Genomic DNA, 17,068 nt, shown 5'->3' with positions numbered 1-17,068 from the left:
GCCTCCCAAAGTGCTGGGATTATAGGCGTGAGCCACCGCGCCCGGCCTCTTTGGAGGCTTTTTATGATCTAGGATCAATGCTTTGCCTCAAGCAGGGGCCAGCAAGTGTCTTGTGTACTGCACATGGAAAATGCAGTTTTCCCATTTACTCGGGAAACAGAAGGAACCAGCATAAGGTTCACATGAAGGTCTGCTTTGGCTTTAAGCTATCTTGGTCAACTTAATCCTTTCTAAGCTGCCTTCTCCTGTATCAAACTATTGATTCCCTAAGGTGATCCAGGCCTTATAGGTGGAGATGCTGCAACTCATGAAAATAGGCTAGACCCATTCTTGGAGCAAGTATCAATTTTTTTTTTTTTTTTTTTGAGACACTCTGTCACCAGGTGCAGTCCTCACCTCCCAGCTTCAAGCCACCATGCCCAGCCCAGCTAACTTGTATTTTTAGCACAGATGGGGTTCAACATGTTGGCCAGGATGATCTCAATCTCTTGACCTGCCCGCTTGTCTCCGAAAGTGCTGGGATTGTAAGTGTGAGCCAACCACGCCTGAGCTAGTATCAAGTCTTAAACCAACTGGCCTGCTCCATCACACCCACCACATTCTATGTCCTAGGCGCATGCTCCCACCCCTGCTACAGTGCCCTTTCTACCTAGCTGCCAGACCTGTGACAAGTTTGTTAGGACTCTAAAATGCAGCAGGTACTACAGATGCTCCAGAGAACCTTGATTTACATACCTGTCAACTGAGAAGCCTCTAACCCAGGCTTTAGTGTTTGAATTATCCCAAGATGCTCGTCCCAGTTTTGGGTAATCCCAAACTGTCCTATGTCCAGAAGTGTGGATAACTGCCTGGACAAAGATTTCTTGTGAAGGAAAGCAATTTGAACCTTGCTTAAAAGTTGTTCCCTTGATCTTCAAATGGTCAAATGAATGCAGCAGTGATGCAGAAATATTCATAATCTCCAGAAACAGTCATTATTAAAATCTTACAAATCATATTTCCAAAAAGTTTTAACAATTTTTTTTTTTTTTTTGAGATGGAGTCTCACTGTCGCCCAGGCTGGAGTGCAGTGGCGTGATCTTAGTTCATGCAGCCTCTGCCTCCAGGGTTCAAGCAATTCTGCCTCAAACCTCCCACGTAGCTGGGATTACAGGCGTGTGCCACCACACCCAGCTAATTTTTGTGTTTTCTTTTTTTCTTTTTTTTTGTAGAGACGGGGTTTCGACAAATTGGCCAGGCTTATCTCCAACTCCTGAACTCGTGATCTGCCTGCCTCGGCCTCCCAAAGTGCTGGGATCACAGGCATGAGCCACTGCACCTGGCTTTTTTAAAAGGAGTCTCTCATCTCATGTCGTGCAGCCTGGCTTGTCCTTTGGCCTAGCTACATCATGGCAGGGATCTCTGAAGACACTGTGTCCAGGGGCTGCCAGTGACAGTCCATCAGAGCATCATACAGCTCCTCACTCTGTTCCATGAACTCCTTGTTGGCCTCAGTCACATCCAGCTGTGGCATGGGGTCTGAAAAAAAACACCAAGAATGGGGGTCAGGGAATGCTAGGGGCAGCTGCAAGGGACCTGGGTCAGCTCGCTTCTTCCAGAACTCTGTTCTATGGTAAGGTCCCTATCCTGCCAGTTTCTTTTAGGAAATGAAACCACTGCCTTGCGGGGTTCTGGGAAAGATGAAAATAGGAAAATATATCTAGAGAATGGAAAAATGGCAGCTGTTAGCCTACATCTATTAAAAGCTACACCTGTGTCTGGCCACCATTTATCCTGGATTTTCTGGTCTTGTCCTCACTTCAAATTTTGGTTTAGAAGGTCTAATCAAAGTTATTAAGTCCAGAGCATCATCTCAAGACTTGACTGGGGAGTTGCTAGGTTCAATGGGAGGCTTTATTAATGCAGTGGTAGAGCATAAAGTCCAGGGCGGGACTGGACTGCAGGGATTCTAAGACTGACTCCACCTCCTGTTATTATGTTGTACTTTGCAAGTATGTTGACCTGTTTGTTTTGTGTTTTTGGGGACGCAGCCTCAGTTGCCCAGGCAAGTACAGCCCTGTAAACACTGCTCACTGCACTCTCAACCTCTCAACCCCCGGGGCTCAAGGGATCCTGCCACCTCAGCCTCCTGAATAGCTGGGACTACAGGTGTGTGGCACCATGCCAGGTAATTTCTGTACTTTCTGTAGAGATAGGGTCTCACTATGTTGCCCAGGCTGGTCTTGAACTCTGGGACCCAAGAGATCCTCCCACCTTAGCTTCCCAAAGCTATGCTGACCCTGAATGATAACTAACTTAGGTCAGCTTTCTATTCTACAAAATCAGGATAACTGTGGAATTTACCTCTAGATTGTTCTGAAGATTAAATGACTTAATATATGTAAACTGCTTACAACAGTGCCTTGCATATAGTAAAGCTTCAATAACTATTAGCTACTACTGATAACTGCTTTTGGCTCAGTATTCTTTACTGCCTAATGGGAATTGGAATGGTACCTATCCATCCTGATAGCTGAGAGATAACAGTGCATGGCATAAAATACATTGGCCATATAGGCCAGGCACAATGGCTCATGCCTGTAATCCCAGCACTTTGGGAGGCCAAGGCAGGTGAATCACTTGAGGTCAGGCGTTCAAGATTAGCCTGACCAACATGGTGAAACCCATCTCGACTAAAAATACAAAATTAGCTGGGCATGGTGGGACATGCCTGTAATTCCAGCTACTTGGGAGGCTGAGGCAGGAGAACTGCTTGAACCCAGGAGGTGGAGGTTGCAGTAAGCTGAGATTGCACCATTGCACTCCAGCCTGGGCAACAAGGACAAAATTCCATCTCAAAAAAAACAAAAACAGGGTCTGGCATGGTGACTCACACCTGTAATCCCACCCAGCACTTTGGGAGGCCAAGGAGAACGGATCATGAAATTAAGAGATGGAGACCATCCTGGCCAACTTAAGCCAACATGGTGAAAACCCCATCTCTACAAAAAATACAAAAATTAACTGGGCATGGTTTCACCAGCCTGTAGTCCCAGCTACTCCGGACGCTGAGGCAGGACAATCGCTTGAACCCGGGAGGCAAAGGTTGCAGTGAGCTGAGATCGAGCCACTGCACGCTAGCCTGGTAGTAGAGCAAGGCTCCATCTCAAGAAGAAAGAAAGAAAAGATAAAAAAAGTATGAAAAAGAGATTGGAAAATTCTAAGGACTTATATACGGATATTATAATTAGGCTAATTATCTCTAGAAAGAAGGTAGTGTCTCCTGGGCGAAAAGAGCTAGAGACTTGAGTATAAAAATAAAAAGACTGACTGTCCTGACTGCCCCACACTGTGTGACCCTCAGCAGATTACCTGGGCTTTCCAAGCCACTAGTTCCCCATCTGTGAAGTGGAGCTCCTACATCCTTCCCAGACCACCTGACATGGTCACCACAGTTGGCATCCCCATGAAATGACGTGAAAGTAACTTAAAACATTATGAATTAGGCAAGTTTGTTCATGGTCTGAAAGTGATCTGTTTCCTTTAATCAACATTTTCTTGATCTAAAACATTTTCCCTATGACTTCTCTTGAAGAATAATCCTCAAAATAGATTTCAAACTTTGAGTCTTTTGACTGGGTGCAGTTGGCCAGCACTTTGGGAGGCCAAAGCGGGCAGATCACCTGAGGTCAAGAGTTTTCAGACCAACCTGACCAACATGGAGAAACCCTGTGTCTACTAAAAATACAAAATTAGCTGGGTGTGGTGGCGCATGCCTGTAATCCCAGCTACTCAGGAGGTTGAGGCAAGAGAATGGCTTGAACCTGGGAGGTGGAGGTTGCAGTCAGCTGAGATTGGAGAGTGTGCCACTGCACTCCAGCCTGGGTGACAGAGCAAGACTCTGTATCCCAAAAAAAAAAAAAAAAAGAGAGAGAGATGGGGTCTCGCTATCTTGCCCAGGCTGGTCTCAAAGTTCTAAGCTCAAGTCATCCTCCAAGCCACCTTGGCCTTCCAAAGACCTTACAGGCTTTAGCCAATGTGCCCAGCTAATAAATACTTTTTTTTTGAGAAGGAGTTTTACTCTCATTGCCCAGGCTGGAGTGCAATGGAGCATTCTTGGCTCACTGCAACCTCCACCTCCCAGGTTCAAGCGATTCTCCTGTCTCAACCTCCCAAGGAGTTGTAATTACAGCATGGGCTACCATGCCTGGCTAATTTTGTATTCTTAGTAGAGACAGGGTTTCACTATGTTAGCTAGGCTGGTCTCGAACTCATGACCTCAGGTGATTTAACTACTTCAGTTTCCCAAAGTGCTGGAATTATACACATGGGCCTCTGCAGTTGGCCTAGTAAATTTTTTTTTTTTTTTGAGACGGAGTCTCGCTCTGTCGCCAGGCTGGAGCGCAGTGGCGCGATCTCGGCTCACTGCAACCTCCGCCTCCCGGGTTCAAGCAATTCTCCTGCCTCAGCCTCCCGAGTAGCTGGGACTACAGGCACGTGCCACCACGCCCAGCTAATTTTTGTATTTTTAGTAGAGACGGGGTTTCACCATGTTGGCCAGGATGGTCTCGATCTCTTAACCTTGTGATCCACCCTCCTCGGCCTCCCAAAGTGCTGGGATTACAGGGTTGAGCCACCGCGCCCAGCCCCTGGACTAAATTTTTTTTTTTTTTGGATGGAGTTTCGCTCTTGTTACCCAGGCTGGAGTGCAATGGCGCGATCTCGGCTCACCGCAACCTCTGCCTCCCAGGTTCAGGCAATTCTCCTGTCTCAGCCTCATGAGTAGCTGGGATTACAGGCACGTGCCACCATGCCCAGCTAATGTTTTGTATTTTTAGTAGAGACGGGGTTTCACCATGTTGACCAGGATGGTCTCGATCTCTTGACCTCGTGATCCACTCGCCTCGGCCTCCCAAAGTGCTGGGGTTACAAGCTTGAGCCACCGCACCCGGCCAATATTTTTAATTAAAAAATTGTTGGCTGGGCGCGGTGGCTCACGCCTGTAATCCCAGCACTTTGGGAGGCCGAAGCAGGCGGATCACAAGGTTAAAAGATCGAACCCATCCTGGCCAACATGGTGAAACCCCATCTCTACTAAAAATACAAAAATTAGCTGGGCGTGGTGGCACGTGCCTGTAGTCCCAGCTCCTCGGGAGGCTGAGGCAGGAGAATTGCTTGAACCCGGGAGGCGGAGGTTGCAGTGAGCCGAGATCGCGCCACTGTGCTCCAGCATGGCGACGGAGCGAGACTCCATCTCAAAAAAAAAAAAAAAAAAAAAAAAAAGAAAAAAACCAAAAAAAAAAAAAAAAAAAAAAAAAAAAAAAAAAGTCAGGAATTCTCAACTTAATCTGGATCAAAAAAGAGAAAAAGAAAAAAGTTAAAAAAAAAATTAATATTGGCCGGGCACCATTATTGGTCATAATGGTCAAATTTGTTTTACAAATGGTCAAGCAAATATAAAGTAACAGTATTATCGTTAGAGGCCCACATCCTGGTATAGAATGCCACATGTCGAGGGGGTGATGGGCTCTCTTGGAGCTGTCTGCCCCAGGCTCTCTGAGATCTGTACTCACACCTCTGGGTAACACTCAACACATCTTACTCTAAGTAAGTATTCTTCTTGCTGTCTAACTGGAATATAAGTTCCTCCAGAGTAGAATTTATCCTGTCTTCCCTCTCGCTGAAAGCACAGTGCAAGCCAGAGTAGTCACCTGATAATGGCTGACAGAGGAAGAAACGCATGAGCCCTTACCTTCCAATGCATCATCTCCAACTTCTTCATATGTCTGCCAAGAGACCAGAGACGTGGGTGAGGGGGGTGATGAAATCCCGGCCCATGATCACAATGGCTTATTTATTTTTTATTTTTTGAGGGGGAGTCTAACTCTGTCACCCAGACTGGAGTGCAGTGGAGTGATCTCGGCTCACTGCAACATCTGCATCCCGGTTTCAAGCAATTCTCCTGCCCCAGTCTCCTGAGTAGCTGGGATTATAGGCACCTGCCACTATGTCTGGCTAATTTTTTGCATCTTTAGTAGAGGCAGGGTTTCACCATGTTGGCCAGGCTGGTTTTGAACTCCTGACCTCAGATGATCCGCCTGCCTTGGCCTCTCAAAGTGCTAGGATTACAGGCATGGGCTACTGTGCCTGGCCCACTGTGACTTATTTTTAACAAGAGGAACTGAACTGCTTCAGCTTTCCGCATTTTTTCTGAAGCCCAAGCTCCTGTCCTTACCAATCCCATCCTAGAGAATGACCTGTTTCTAGAGGAGAAACATAACCCAAGGGGACCAGATTTGCCAAGTTCTGGTTACCTGCATGGTGCTCTGAGTATAGCCATACTGGGGGTAACTGTAGCTGTAGCTGCCTGTGTTCTGGTCATAGCCCCACTGAGCATAGTAGTTCTGGTACTGCTGGTAATACTGGTTGTAGCTGTAACTGTACATCTGACTATATTCCACTGGCTTTACACGGCTCCTTAAATGAAGAGGGAAACAAAAGTTAAGTGTAAGCAAACATTTCCATAACGCTGCCTATATGGCCAGAGACGATTTTAAGTACTTTATACCAATTAACTCTTCTGTTTTATTTTTATTTTTTTGAGGCAGAGTCTCGCTCTGTCGCCAGGTGTCAGGCTGGAGTGCAGTGGCGGGATCTTGGCTCACTGCAACCTCCGCCTCCTGGGTTCAAGCAATTCTCCTGCCTCAGCCTCCTAAGTAGCTGAGACTACAGACACGCACCACCACACCCAGATAACTTTTGTATTTTTAGTAGAGACAGGGTTTCACCATGTTGGCCAGGATAGTCTCCATTTCTTGACCTTGTGATCTGCCCGCCTTGGCCTCAAAGTGCTGGGATTACAGGCGTGAGCCACCGCGTCTGGCCCTGTTTTACTGTTTTTATTTTTTTCTAAAGATGGGGTTTCACCATATTGGCCAGGATGGTCTCGATCTCCTGACCTCATGATCCACTCGCCTCAGCCTCCTAAAGTGCTGGGATTACAGGCGTGAGCCACCATGCCCAGCTATACTGATTAACTCTTTTAATACTCAAAACAACCATAAACAATAAGTAGACCATTATTCCTATTTTATAGACGAGGAAACCCAGGAATAGAGAGGTCAGGTAATTTATCCAAGGTCGGATAACTAATATGAGACTCAAAAAGAGGCAGTATGGCTCCAGAGACCATGCTTTTAAGACAAGAGGCCTTTTTTTTTTAAAGATGGGGTTTTAATGGATAGGTTTGTCTCTCTTATCAAACTGTCAGGACGGACAAAAGGATATCCTGTTTGAAAAACAAAAAACAAAAACATGGGTTGGGTGTAGTGGCTCATGCCTTTAATCCCAACACTTTGAGAGGCCTAGGCAGGTGGATCACCTGAGGTCAGGACTTCGGGACCAGCCTGGCCAACATGATGAAACCCCTTCTCTACTAAAAATACAAAAAATTAGCTGGGTGTGGTGTCAGGCACCTGTAATCCCAGCTACTCCGGAGGCTGAGGCAGGAGAACAGCTTGAACCTGGGAGCCTGAGGCAGGAAAACCACTTGAACCTGGGAGGCAGAGGTTGCTGTGAGCTGAGATTGCACCACTGGACTCCAGCCTGGGAAACAAGAGTCAAACTCTGTCTCAAAAAAGAAAAAAAAAAAAATGGACAGGCATGGTAGCTCACCCCTGTAATCCCAGCCACTCGGGAGGCTAAAGCAGGAGAATCGCTTGATCCTGGGAGGCCTGGATAATTTTTGTACTTTTAGTAGAGATGGGGTTTTTCACCATGTTGGCCAGGCTGGTCTTGAACTTTTGGTCTTAAGTGATCCATCTGCTTCAGCCTCCCAAAGTGCTGGGATTACAGACTCGAGCCACAGCACCCCACTTTTTATTTTCGCCTTTTGTTTTTTAAGAGAGAGGGTCTCACTCTGTTGCCTGGGCTGGAGTGCAGTGGAGTGATCATAGCTCACTGTAGCCTTGAACTCCTGGGCTCAATAAATTCTACCACTTCAGCCTTCCAAGTAGCTGGGAAGGAGCACACCAAGCCCAGCTAATTTATTGTTTTAATGTAATAATTTACATCAAATAAATATTTTTGGGAGAAGTCACTAAGCCTGATCTTCAATGTATTATACACAGTTAAACCACAAAAAAACTCTGAAATCATTACTTTTAAAAAACATGGCCATTTGGCAGGGCATGGTGGCTTATGCCTATAATCCCAGCACTTTGGGAGGCTGAGGCAGGCAGATCACCTCAGATAAGCAGTTCAAGACTAGCCTGGTCAACATGTGAAACCCTGTCTCTACTAAAAATATAAAAATTAGCTGGGCATGGTGGCACATACCTGTAGTGACAGCTACTCAGAGGCTGAGGCAGGAGAATCACTTTAACCCAGGAGGTGGAGGCTGCAGTGAGCTGAGTTTGAGCGCCACTGCACTCCAGCCCCGGCAACAGAGTGAAACTACATCTCAAAAAAAAAAAAAAAAAAACAAAAAAAACAAACCATGGCCATTTGCATTTGGAAACTCTATCCTAAGAGTTCAGCTACTCTTAGGGTAGAGTTTGGTTCAGCGTCTCTCAGCCTAGATCTATTGACATAGGTCATAAGGTGGTGGGAGGCTGTGAATTACAGGATATTTAGTAGCATCCTTGGCTGATAACCCACTAACTCACTAGGTGCCATTAGTACACCCTTGGTTGTGATAACCAAAAATGTCTCCAGATGCTGTCAATGTCCCCTGGGAGGCAAAATCACTCTAGTTGAGAATAATTAATTTGGCTAAAGAATAAAAGATCCAGCCAGGCACAGTGGCTTATGCCTATAATGCCAACACTTTGGGAGGCCGAGGTGGACAGACTGCTTGAACCCAGGAATTCAAGACCAGCCTGGACAACAAAGCAAGACCCTATCTCTACAAAAAATACAAAAATTTGCTAAGCACAGTGGTGTGCACCTATAGTCTCAGCTAATCAGAAGGCTGAGATGCGAGGATAACCTGAGCCCAGGGAGGGCAAGGCTGCAGTGAGCCATGATCTCCAGGCTGGCTGAGTTTGAGACCCTACTCAGGGTGAAAACAAACAAACAAAAAATCCTATTCAGAGAAAAGTTTGGAGCTATAAGGGAAAAAGTTTTTCTACCTAGCATGACAGGTATGTTGTGAAGTATATAATGTTCTGTAGAGTGTCTGGAATATATTTTTTTAATTGGGCCAGAGTCTCGCTCTGTTGTCCAGGCTAGAGTGCACTGGCGCTGTCTTGGCTCACTGCAACCTCTGCCACCCGGGTTCAAGTGATTCTGCTGCCTCAGTCTCCCGAGCTGTGGGGACTACAGACATGCACCACAGTGCCCGGCTAATTTTTGTATTTTTAGTAGAGACGGGGTTTCACATGTTGGCCTGGCTGGTCTCAAATTCCTGACCTCAGGTGATCCACCAACCTTGGCCTCCCAGTGCTGCAATTACAGCTGTGAGCCATTGCTGCTGGCCAAGTGTCTGTAATATTAATTATCATCCATTCCCACAGCATGGTACACTCATAGGAGGGTTGTAGTTTTCATTAAATAAGGCTACAACTGGAAGTAATTTTTTCCTTTTGCTCAAATGTTATTAATTACATGAATAAGTTCCCAATAGTGGGACTACTGAGCAAAGGGCAGGGACATCAGGTATGAACAGCCAAACAGCTTTTCCAATGCTGCCACCAGCAACATCTGAATGTATCAGCCTTTCCAAATCATACTCTATCCCGACTATCAGCTTCTGCAGGAGTGGGGCTAGTTCATCTTCAGTACTCACAGCCTGGCAAACAGCAGGCATTCATTAGTTACGACTTGAATTGGATCCCGCTTCAGCCTCCTATCCAGCATATGGATGCCCTGATTCTCAGCAAACAAAAAGAGTATCTCGAGGGGAGTCTAGAGTCTACCTTCCCTACAAGACTCACGCTTTAGGGATTGCCACGCTCAGCCGCACAGGTTTAGACCCCAGTCCCACTGCTCCCTGGCACTCCGTCAGGGCTCGTTTCTGTTCCAGTTCATCTGTGAATTTCACAAAACCATAACCCCTGCATGAAAAACAAACAATATACAATTTAGATCACAAATGTGATGAAAGTCTAAGAATGGACACATGAAAAAGAAGAAGGATAAGAAGGTAGAAAGGAATGCAGAAAGGAAAAGAGGCTGAGGAGAGAGAGAGAGAGAGTCCATTAAACTAAAGGAAGGTCAGAGTATGTGAAAAAAAAATATATATATATATGTTAGGAAGTGGCCGGGCGCGGTGGCTCACGCCTATAATCCTAGCACTTTGGGAGGCCGAGGTGGGTGGATCACCTGAGGTCAGGAGTTCAAGACCAGCCTGGCCATCATGGTGAAACCCCATCTTTATTTTAAAAAAAAAAAAAAAAGGAAGGGAGGAGAGTCCCATCAACAGGTGTCTACATAGTGTCAGGATTCAAGCACAGACGATTCTGAGATCTACAGGAATTCCCACATTCAGTTCACCATCCTTCTCGACACCTTTACCCCTGAGGAACATTCCCAAATAGGAGTTTCTCCCACACTCTGCTGGACAGTAACTATTAGAATATTATTCAGCAAATATTTACAGAGTCTGCCCTGTATGCCAGGCACTGCACTATGCACAAGATGCAGCAGTCACAGAATGACAAGGTTCCCACTCTCCTGAGCTCAAATTCTAGCAGGGGGATAAAATTAATGCTAGCTAACATTTAATGAATACTTACTTCCCTAGCACTGTACTAAGCATTTTCTTTTCTTCTTTTTTTTTTCTGAGACAGAGTCTTACTCTGTCCCCCAGACTAGAGTGCAGTGGGCAATCTTGGCTCACTGCAACCTCCTCCTTCTGGATTCAAGCAATTCTCCTGCCTCAGCCTCCCGAGTAGCTGGGACTACAGGCATGCACCACCATGCCAGGCTAATTTTTTGTATTTTTAGTAGAGCCAGGGTTTCTCTGTGTTGCTCAGGCTGTTCTTGAACTCCCGACCTCAGGTGATCCACCCACCTCAGCCTCCCAAAGTGCTGGGATTACAGGCGTGAGCCACTGTACCCAGTCAATGTTTGTATTTTTTTAGTAGAGATGGGCTTTTGATGTTGGCCAGGCTGGTCTCAAACTCCTGACCTCAGGTGATTTACCTGCCTCAGCTTCCCACAGTGCTGGCATTAAAGGTGTGAGCCACCACGCCCACCCTGGTTTTTCTAATTTTGAAGTGGAAAACTCTTTTTCTTTTTTTTTTTTATGGAGACAGAGTCTCGCTCCGTCAGCAAGGCTGGAGTGCAGTGGTGCAATCTCGACTCACTGCAACCCATACCTTCCGGATTCAAGCAATTCTCCTACCTCAGCCTCCTGAGTAGCTGAAACTACAGGTGCATGCCACCATGCCCGGCTAATTTTTTGCATTTTAGTAGAGACAGGGTTTCACCATGTTCCCTAGGCTGGTCTGGAACTCCTGAGCTCATGTAATCCGCCGGCCTCGGACTCTCAAAGTGCTAGGATTACGGGCGTGAGCCACTGCACCCGGCCTGAAGTGGAAAACTTCTAACTACACTGAAAGGCTCAGTAATAATAGGCAAAACAGCAAACACCTATGAAGCATTTCAAATGTGACTTATTTATATTGTATCCTTTAATCCTTAAATCAACCCTACAGGCAGCTACTATTAATCAGCTCCATTTTACAGATGTGGCTGTAAGGGTCACGGAGGTGCCAGTAACTTGTCTTAAAAGTTACAATACTGGCATTCTCCCTCACCAGTATTGGAGCTGGGATTCGAACCAGGCAGTTTAGCTCCAGAGCTTGTGGTCTTAATTGCTATGCTACATGGCCTTTCTAAAACATCTCTACTCAGGAGAGAATGCTGAAACTAACACAGTAAGCATCAGTAACAGTTAAGGTCTTACTTAGACACGCCTGTCTGGTCCAAAACCACCTTGCCTCCCCGACAGGAGGGATAGACTTTGACGAAGAATTCATACAGCATGCCATCATCCACATCTGGGGTCAGGTCCCCCACAAAGAGGGAATACTCAGGGCTGAGGAGAGAGAACAAGAAGATTCAGAGGCAAAGACTGAAATATCTGCTCTGAAGAGCTCTTTTATATATTCCAGGTAAAGTTTTCCCAGGCTCCTTAAGGAACACATATGATGACTCTACCTAACCAGGGCCTACTTGTTTCATTACAGCAGTCCTGGCAGAAGAGTTATAGAAGCAGTGCCTGCCCCCAGTCCCTCACCCACTACACAGAACTTGTCTGACTCTGGGTATTACATGAGTGCAGATTCGGGGATGGGGTCAGAAGTGCATCTCTGAGGCACTCAAAAGATAAGCCTCATAAAAATGCATTATACATTCCTTGTATATTTTAAACATCAATGTTAAAAGACAGAAAAAAAGAACTAGATCTTTGCTCCAAAGGACATAAAGCCTAGCAAAAAAAATAAATCCCCAATCTTTTTTTTTCTTTTTTTTTTGAGGCAGAGTTTTGCTCTTGTTGTCCAGACTGGAGTGCAATGGTGCGATCTCAGCTCATTGCCTCTGCCTTCCAGGTTCGAGCAATTCTCCTGCCTCAACCTCCCAAGTAGCTGGAATTACAGGCACGCACCCCCATGTCCAGCTAATTTTTTGTATTTTTATTAGAGTAGGGGCTTTGCCAAGTTGGCCAGTTTCATCTCGAACACCTGATCTCAGGTGATCCACCTGCCTCAGCCTCCCAAAGTGCTGGGATTAGAGGTGTGATCCACCATGACCAACCTTTCTTAAAAACCACCGTGAGCTTGTGGGTGATACAAATCAGGCCAAAGTTTGTCAACTCCTGCTATAGGAGGGCAATTCTATTCAAAAAATAAATGAACACACAAATCTTTGTTATTTTCTTGTTGTTGTTGACGTGGAGTCTCGCTCTGTCACCCAGGCTGGAGTGCAGCAGCATGACTGCAGCTCACTGCAACCTCCACCTCCTGCGTTCAAGTGATTCTCTTGCCTCAGCTTCCCAAATAGCTGAACTATAGGCACGTGCCACCATGCCCAGCTAATTTTTTGTATTTTTTTTGTAGAGGTGGGGTTTTACCATGTTGGCCAGGCTGGTCTCCAACTCCTGACCTTGTGATTCATCTGCCTCAGCCTCCCAAAGTGATGGGATTACAGGCATTAGCCACCACACCGAGCCTACCTTTGTTATTTTATTTCAAATATGCTACATATTCCTTGTATATCAAGAATACACAAAAGAGCCAGGCACAGTGGCTCATGCCTGTAATCCCAGCACTTTGGGAGGCCAAGGCGGATGGATCACCTGAGGTCAGTAGTTCAACAACAGCCTGACCAACATGGAGAAACCCCCATCTCTACTAAAAATACAAAATTAGCCAGGCATTTTGGTGTATGCCTGTAATCCCAGTTACTCAGGAGGCTAAGGCAGGAGAATCACTTGAACCTGGGAGGCAGAGGTTGCAGTGAGCCACGATCATGCCATTGCACTCCAGCCTGGGCAACAGGAGCGAAACTCTGTCTCCAAAAAAAAAGAATATACAAAATCACAAAGAAAAATAAAATTGCTATAACCAACCACTTGAAGATAATCACCAAAATGCTTTGATATATATACTTTTGTCTTCTTATGGCTTTTCTTCTAAATGTTCATAAACACAATCCATCCTATTTTGTTGATAGTATTTTTTTTCAGTTTCGACATATTGCCAACATCTTGACATGTCAGGATACTGCAACATAACTTGTTAGTGATACATAGCATCCTAACTAATGACCATAATTTAATCACTTCTACTATTAGGTTATTTGGGTTTTCCCCAACTTTACCCATTATACACAATACTTCAATGAACACATCTGAGGCTAATCTTTGCATACATCCGTGAATAAATCCTGAAAAGCAGAATTATAGGGTCAATGCATATAAACATTTTTAAAGCTTTTGGTACAGTTTTAAAGCTTTCAAATGGCAACCTGAAATGCCAATTTATGTTGCTCTAACAGGTCAATTCTTTGGTTTTGTTTTGAGACAGTTTCACTCTTGTCGTCCATGCTGGAGTGCAGTGGTGCGATCTCCATTCACTGCAACTTCTGCCTCCTGGGTTCAAGTGATTCTCCTGCCTCAGCCTTCCGAGTAGCTGGGATTACAGGCGCCCACCACCATGCCTGGCTAATTTTTTTTTGTATTTTTAGTAGAGTCGGGGTTTGCCAAGTTGGCCAGGCTGGTCTCAAACTCTCAGCCTCAAGTGATCCACCCACCTCGGCCTCCCAAAGTGCTGGGACTACAATCGTGAGCCACCACGCCCGGCCTCTTTGTTTTTTCTCTTGAGACAGGGTCTCACTCTATTGCCCAGGCTGGAGTGCAGTGGCACAATCATGGCTCACTGTAGCCATGATCATTGTAGCCCTCCCCAGGCTCAGGTGATCCTCCTGCCTCAGCCTCCTGAGTAGCTGGAAGTACAGGTACATGCCACCACATCCGGCTAATTTTTATATTTTTTTGTAGAGAAAGGATTTTGCCATGTTGCCCAGGCTATTCCTGAACTCCTAGGCTCAGCAATCTGTCTGCTTCTGCCTCCCAAAGTGCTGGGATTATAGGTGGGAGCCACTGGACCTGGATAACAGACCAATTCTTATTGAATAAAACTTCAATACTCTGAGGAGTAGCAGCGGGGGAGGCCAGGGATAGGGACCAAATACAGAAAAGCCATGGCCTTGCATGAAGCACACCAGGAAGGTCCACCAGAGCAGGGAAGTGAGAAAGGCGGTGCCCCTCACCAGGGGACAAAGTGCAGCCAAGCAGGTTCCCCTCCTCCTATATGGCAGTAACTGGCATAGGGACACATCTTATCTCTAGACATGACTTTGTACCTACCTGTTATCTGGTTGTTTCCCATAAGTGGCATAGTTGAGTTTAAAACGTTTCGCCTGGAAATTTAAAAATAAACGAACTAAAACAGAGAAAGGTGTTTCAAGAGTTGAACAATATTTGAAAAAAACTGAAATAAATTACCTTGGCCAAAACATCTCCCCCTCTCTAAGCCTCAGCTTTTTCTCCTGTATAAAATGAGGGGGTTGCACGGATGACCGCTAAGGGCACTGCCAGCTCCATGGTTCTATGAGCCCAGGTGTGCCAGCTGGTGCAGCTGTAAGCTAAGTAACTGTGGGAAGAGCAGAATGCAACTCTCTTGAAATGTGTCCTTGCTGCTGCCAGCCTGTTCTAGTTTCTCAATCAGGCAAGAGGTCTAGAGTTTCAAGTCTTCTGTTATGGGAGGCAGCAATGCAGAATGGGAAGGGCATGGATTTAAGAAGCAACCAGTCTTCTGTCTGAATCCTGGCTCTGCCACTTACTACCTGTGTTGCCTTGGGCAAGTTATTTCACTTCCCTGGGCCTACAAAGATAACAATGCCTACTGTACGGGGTTGTTACAGGATTAAATAAAAGGATTACGTAAAGTAAGTATACAGTAGGGATTCAAGAGATTGTCGTAAGCAATAACAATAATAATGGTAACATCATCATTATCTAAATGTCCTTACAGGTGTGGCTCCTGGAAGGGGTTTCCCATTAATTTTATGCAAACACTTCTCAGCTGTGGCCAAATCTGCAAATTCTACAAAGCAGTAGCCAGCTGGGATCCTGGAAAAAAAGCAAACAGAAAAAGAAAAGGGTTAAAGATAAAATGACTCAAAATGAGGGCGGGCGCGATGGCTCACACCTATAATCCCAACACTTTGGGACAGTCCCAGCTTTCTTGGGAGACTGTAACCAGGAGGTGGAGGTTGCAGTGAGCCGAGATCACACCACACTGTGCTCCAGCCTGGACAACAGGCTGGTTTGAGACTCTGCCTCAAACAAAAAAGAAAATAAAAAGACTCAAAATGAGTGTCAGCCTTGAAGGGAGAAACAAATGGTTTTCCAATCTGAGTCAACACTGTCTTTGTTCCCTCCAAAACCCAGCTCAGACCTAATTTACAAACCTGAATATAAGGACTGCCAATCCGGCCCAATCCAAGATTCATTGATCATATTAATTAATTAATTATGAGATGGATCTTGGCTGGATCTCGGCTCACTATAACCTCTGACTCTCAGGTTCAAGCAATTATCCTGCGTCAGCCCCCTGAACAGCTGAAATTACAGGTGCCCACCACCATGCCTGGTTAATCTTCCTATTTTTAGTAGAGACAGGGTTTTGCCATGTTGGTCAGGCTGGTCTTGAACTCCTGACCTCAAGTAATCCGCCCACCTCCACCTCCCAAACTGCTGGGATTACAGGCCTGAGCCACAGCATCTGGCCCCAGACTCATTTAGTAAACATTTATTTATGCATTTTATCATGAGTGAAATATTCTTGCCAAACTTGTTTTATGTAATCTCATCAAGCCTTTAAATCTAATATCGAGTTTCCAGGAAATTTTATGGATAGACTATGTAAAACACAAGTAAAACAAATGAATCCAGAATGTAGGATCTTATATAAGGGCAACTAGTCTTACCTCCTTAAAAAATTAAACAATATGAGAAAAGAAAGAGGTTGGCTTTTGTACATTAAGAGATTCAGACAGAACTAAATATTATCCAGGTTCCTAGATTGGATCATAATTCACTAATAAACGAAAAAAACTATCAATATTGTGGGGACAATCATAAAAATTTAATGATTTTTTAAATTTTAAATTTTGTATATTTAGTAGATCAGGAGGTCAGGAGATAGAGACCATCCTGGCCAACATGGTGAAACCCCGTCTCTACTACAACAACAAAAAAATTAGCTGGGCATGGCGGCGCACCCTGTAGTCCCAGCTACTCAGGAGGCTGAGGCAGAATTGCTTGAACCCAGGAGGCGGAGACTGCAGTGAGCCGAGATCGTGCCACTGTACTACATACTACAGCCTGAGCGACAGTGTGAGACTGGTCTCAAGAAAACCAAATCACATAGCTGGTATGTGCTAAAGTATGATCTAAATTCAGGACAGCTGACTATTTATTTATTTATTTTTTTTTGAGACGGAGTTTCGCTCTTGTTACCCAGGCTGGAGTGCAATGGCACGATCTCGGCTCACCGCAACCTCCGCCTCCTGGGTT

The 17,068-nt window shown here is 45.4% G+C and overlaps 1 protein-coding gene across 2 annotated transcripts in view; it reads right to left on the bottom strand.

Moving 5' to 3' along the window:
* Positions 1-1,228: 1,228 nt before the first annotated feature.
* LOC108308773 (tRNA selenocysteine 1 associated protein 1) overlaps positions 1,229-17,068 on the bottom strand; it is a 24,703-nt gene continuing 8,863 nt past the window's right edge. The window contains exons 3-9 of one of the 2 annotated variants that reach the window (XM_017534757.2): positions 15,520-15,619; positions 14,855-14,907; positions 11,891-12,022; positions 9,915-10,034; positions 6,294-6,456; positions 5,732-5,765; positions 1,230-1,518 (exon numbers count right to left, since the gene is read on the bottom strand). In XM_017534757.2, coding sequence (XP_017390246.1) covers positions 1,382-1,518; positions 5,732-5,765; positions 6,294-6,456; positions 9,915-10,034; positions 11,891-12,022; positions 14,855-14,907; positions 15,520-15,619 — 739 coding nt within the window. In that variant the 3' untranslated portion in view covers positions 1,230-1,381. Of the gene's footprint in view, positions 1,519-5,731; positions 5,766-6,293; positions 6,457-9,914; positions 10,035-11,890; positions 12,023-14,854; positions 14,908-15,519; positions 15,620-17,068 lie in introns of both variants that reach the window. The other variant, XM_017534758.2, reaches the window with a different exon arrangement.

Source organism: Cebus imitator, unplaced genomic scaffold, assembly GCF_001604975.1.
Source record: "Cebus imitator isolate Cc_AM_T3 unplaced genomic scaffold, Cebus_imitator-1.0 Scaffold87, whole genome shotgun sequence".
Taxonomy (NCBI): domain Eukaryota; kingdom Metazoa; phylum Chordata; class Mammalia; order Primates; family Cebidae; genus Cebus; species Cebus imitator.
This window is presented reverse-complemented; position numbering and strand designations above follow the sequence as displayed.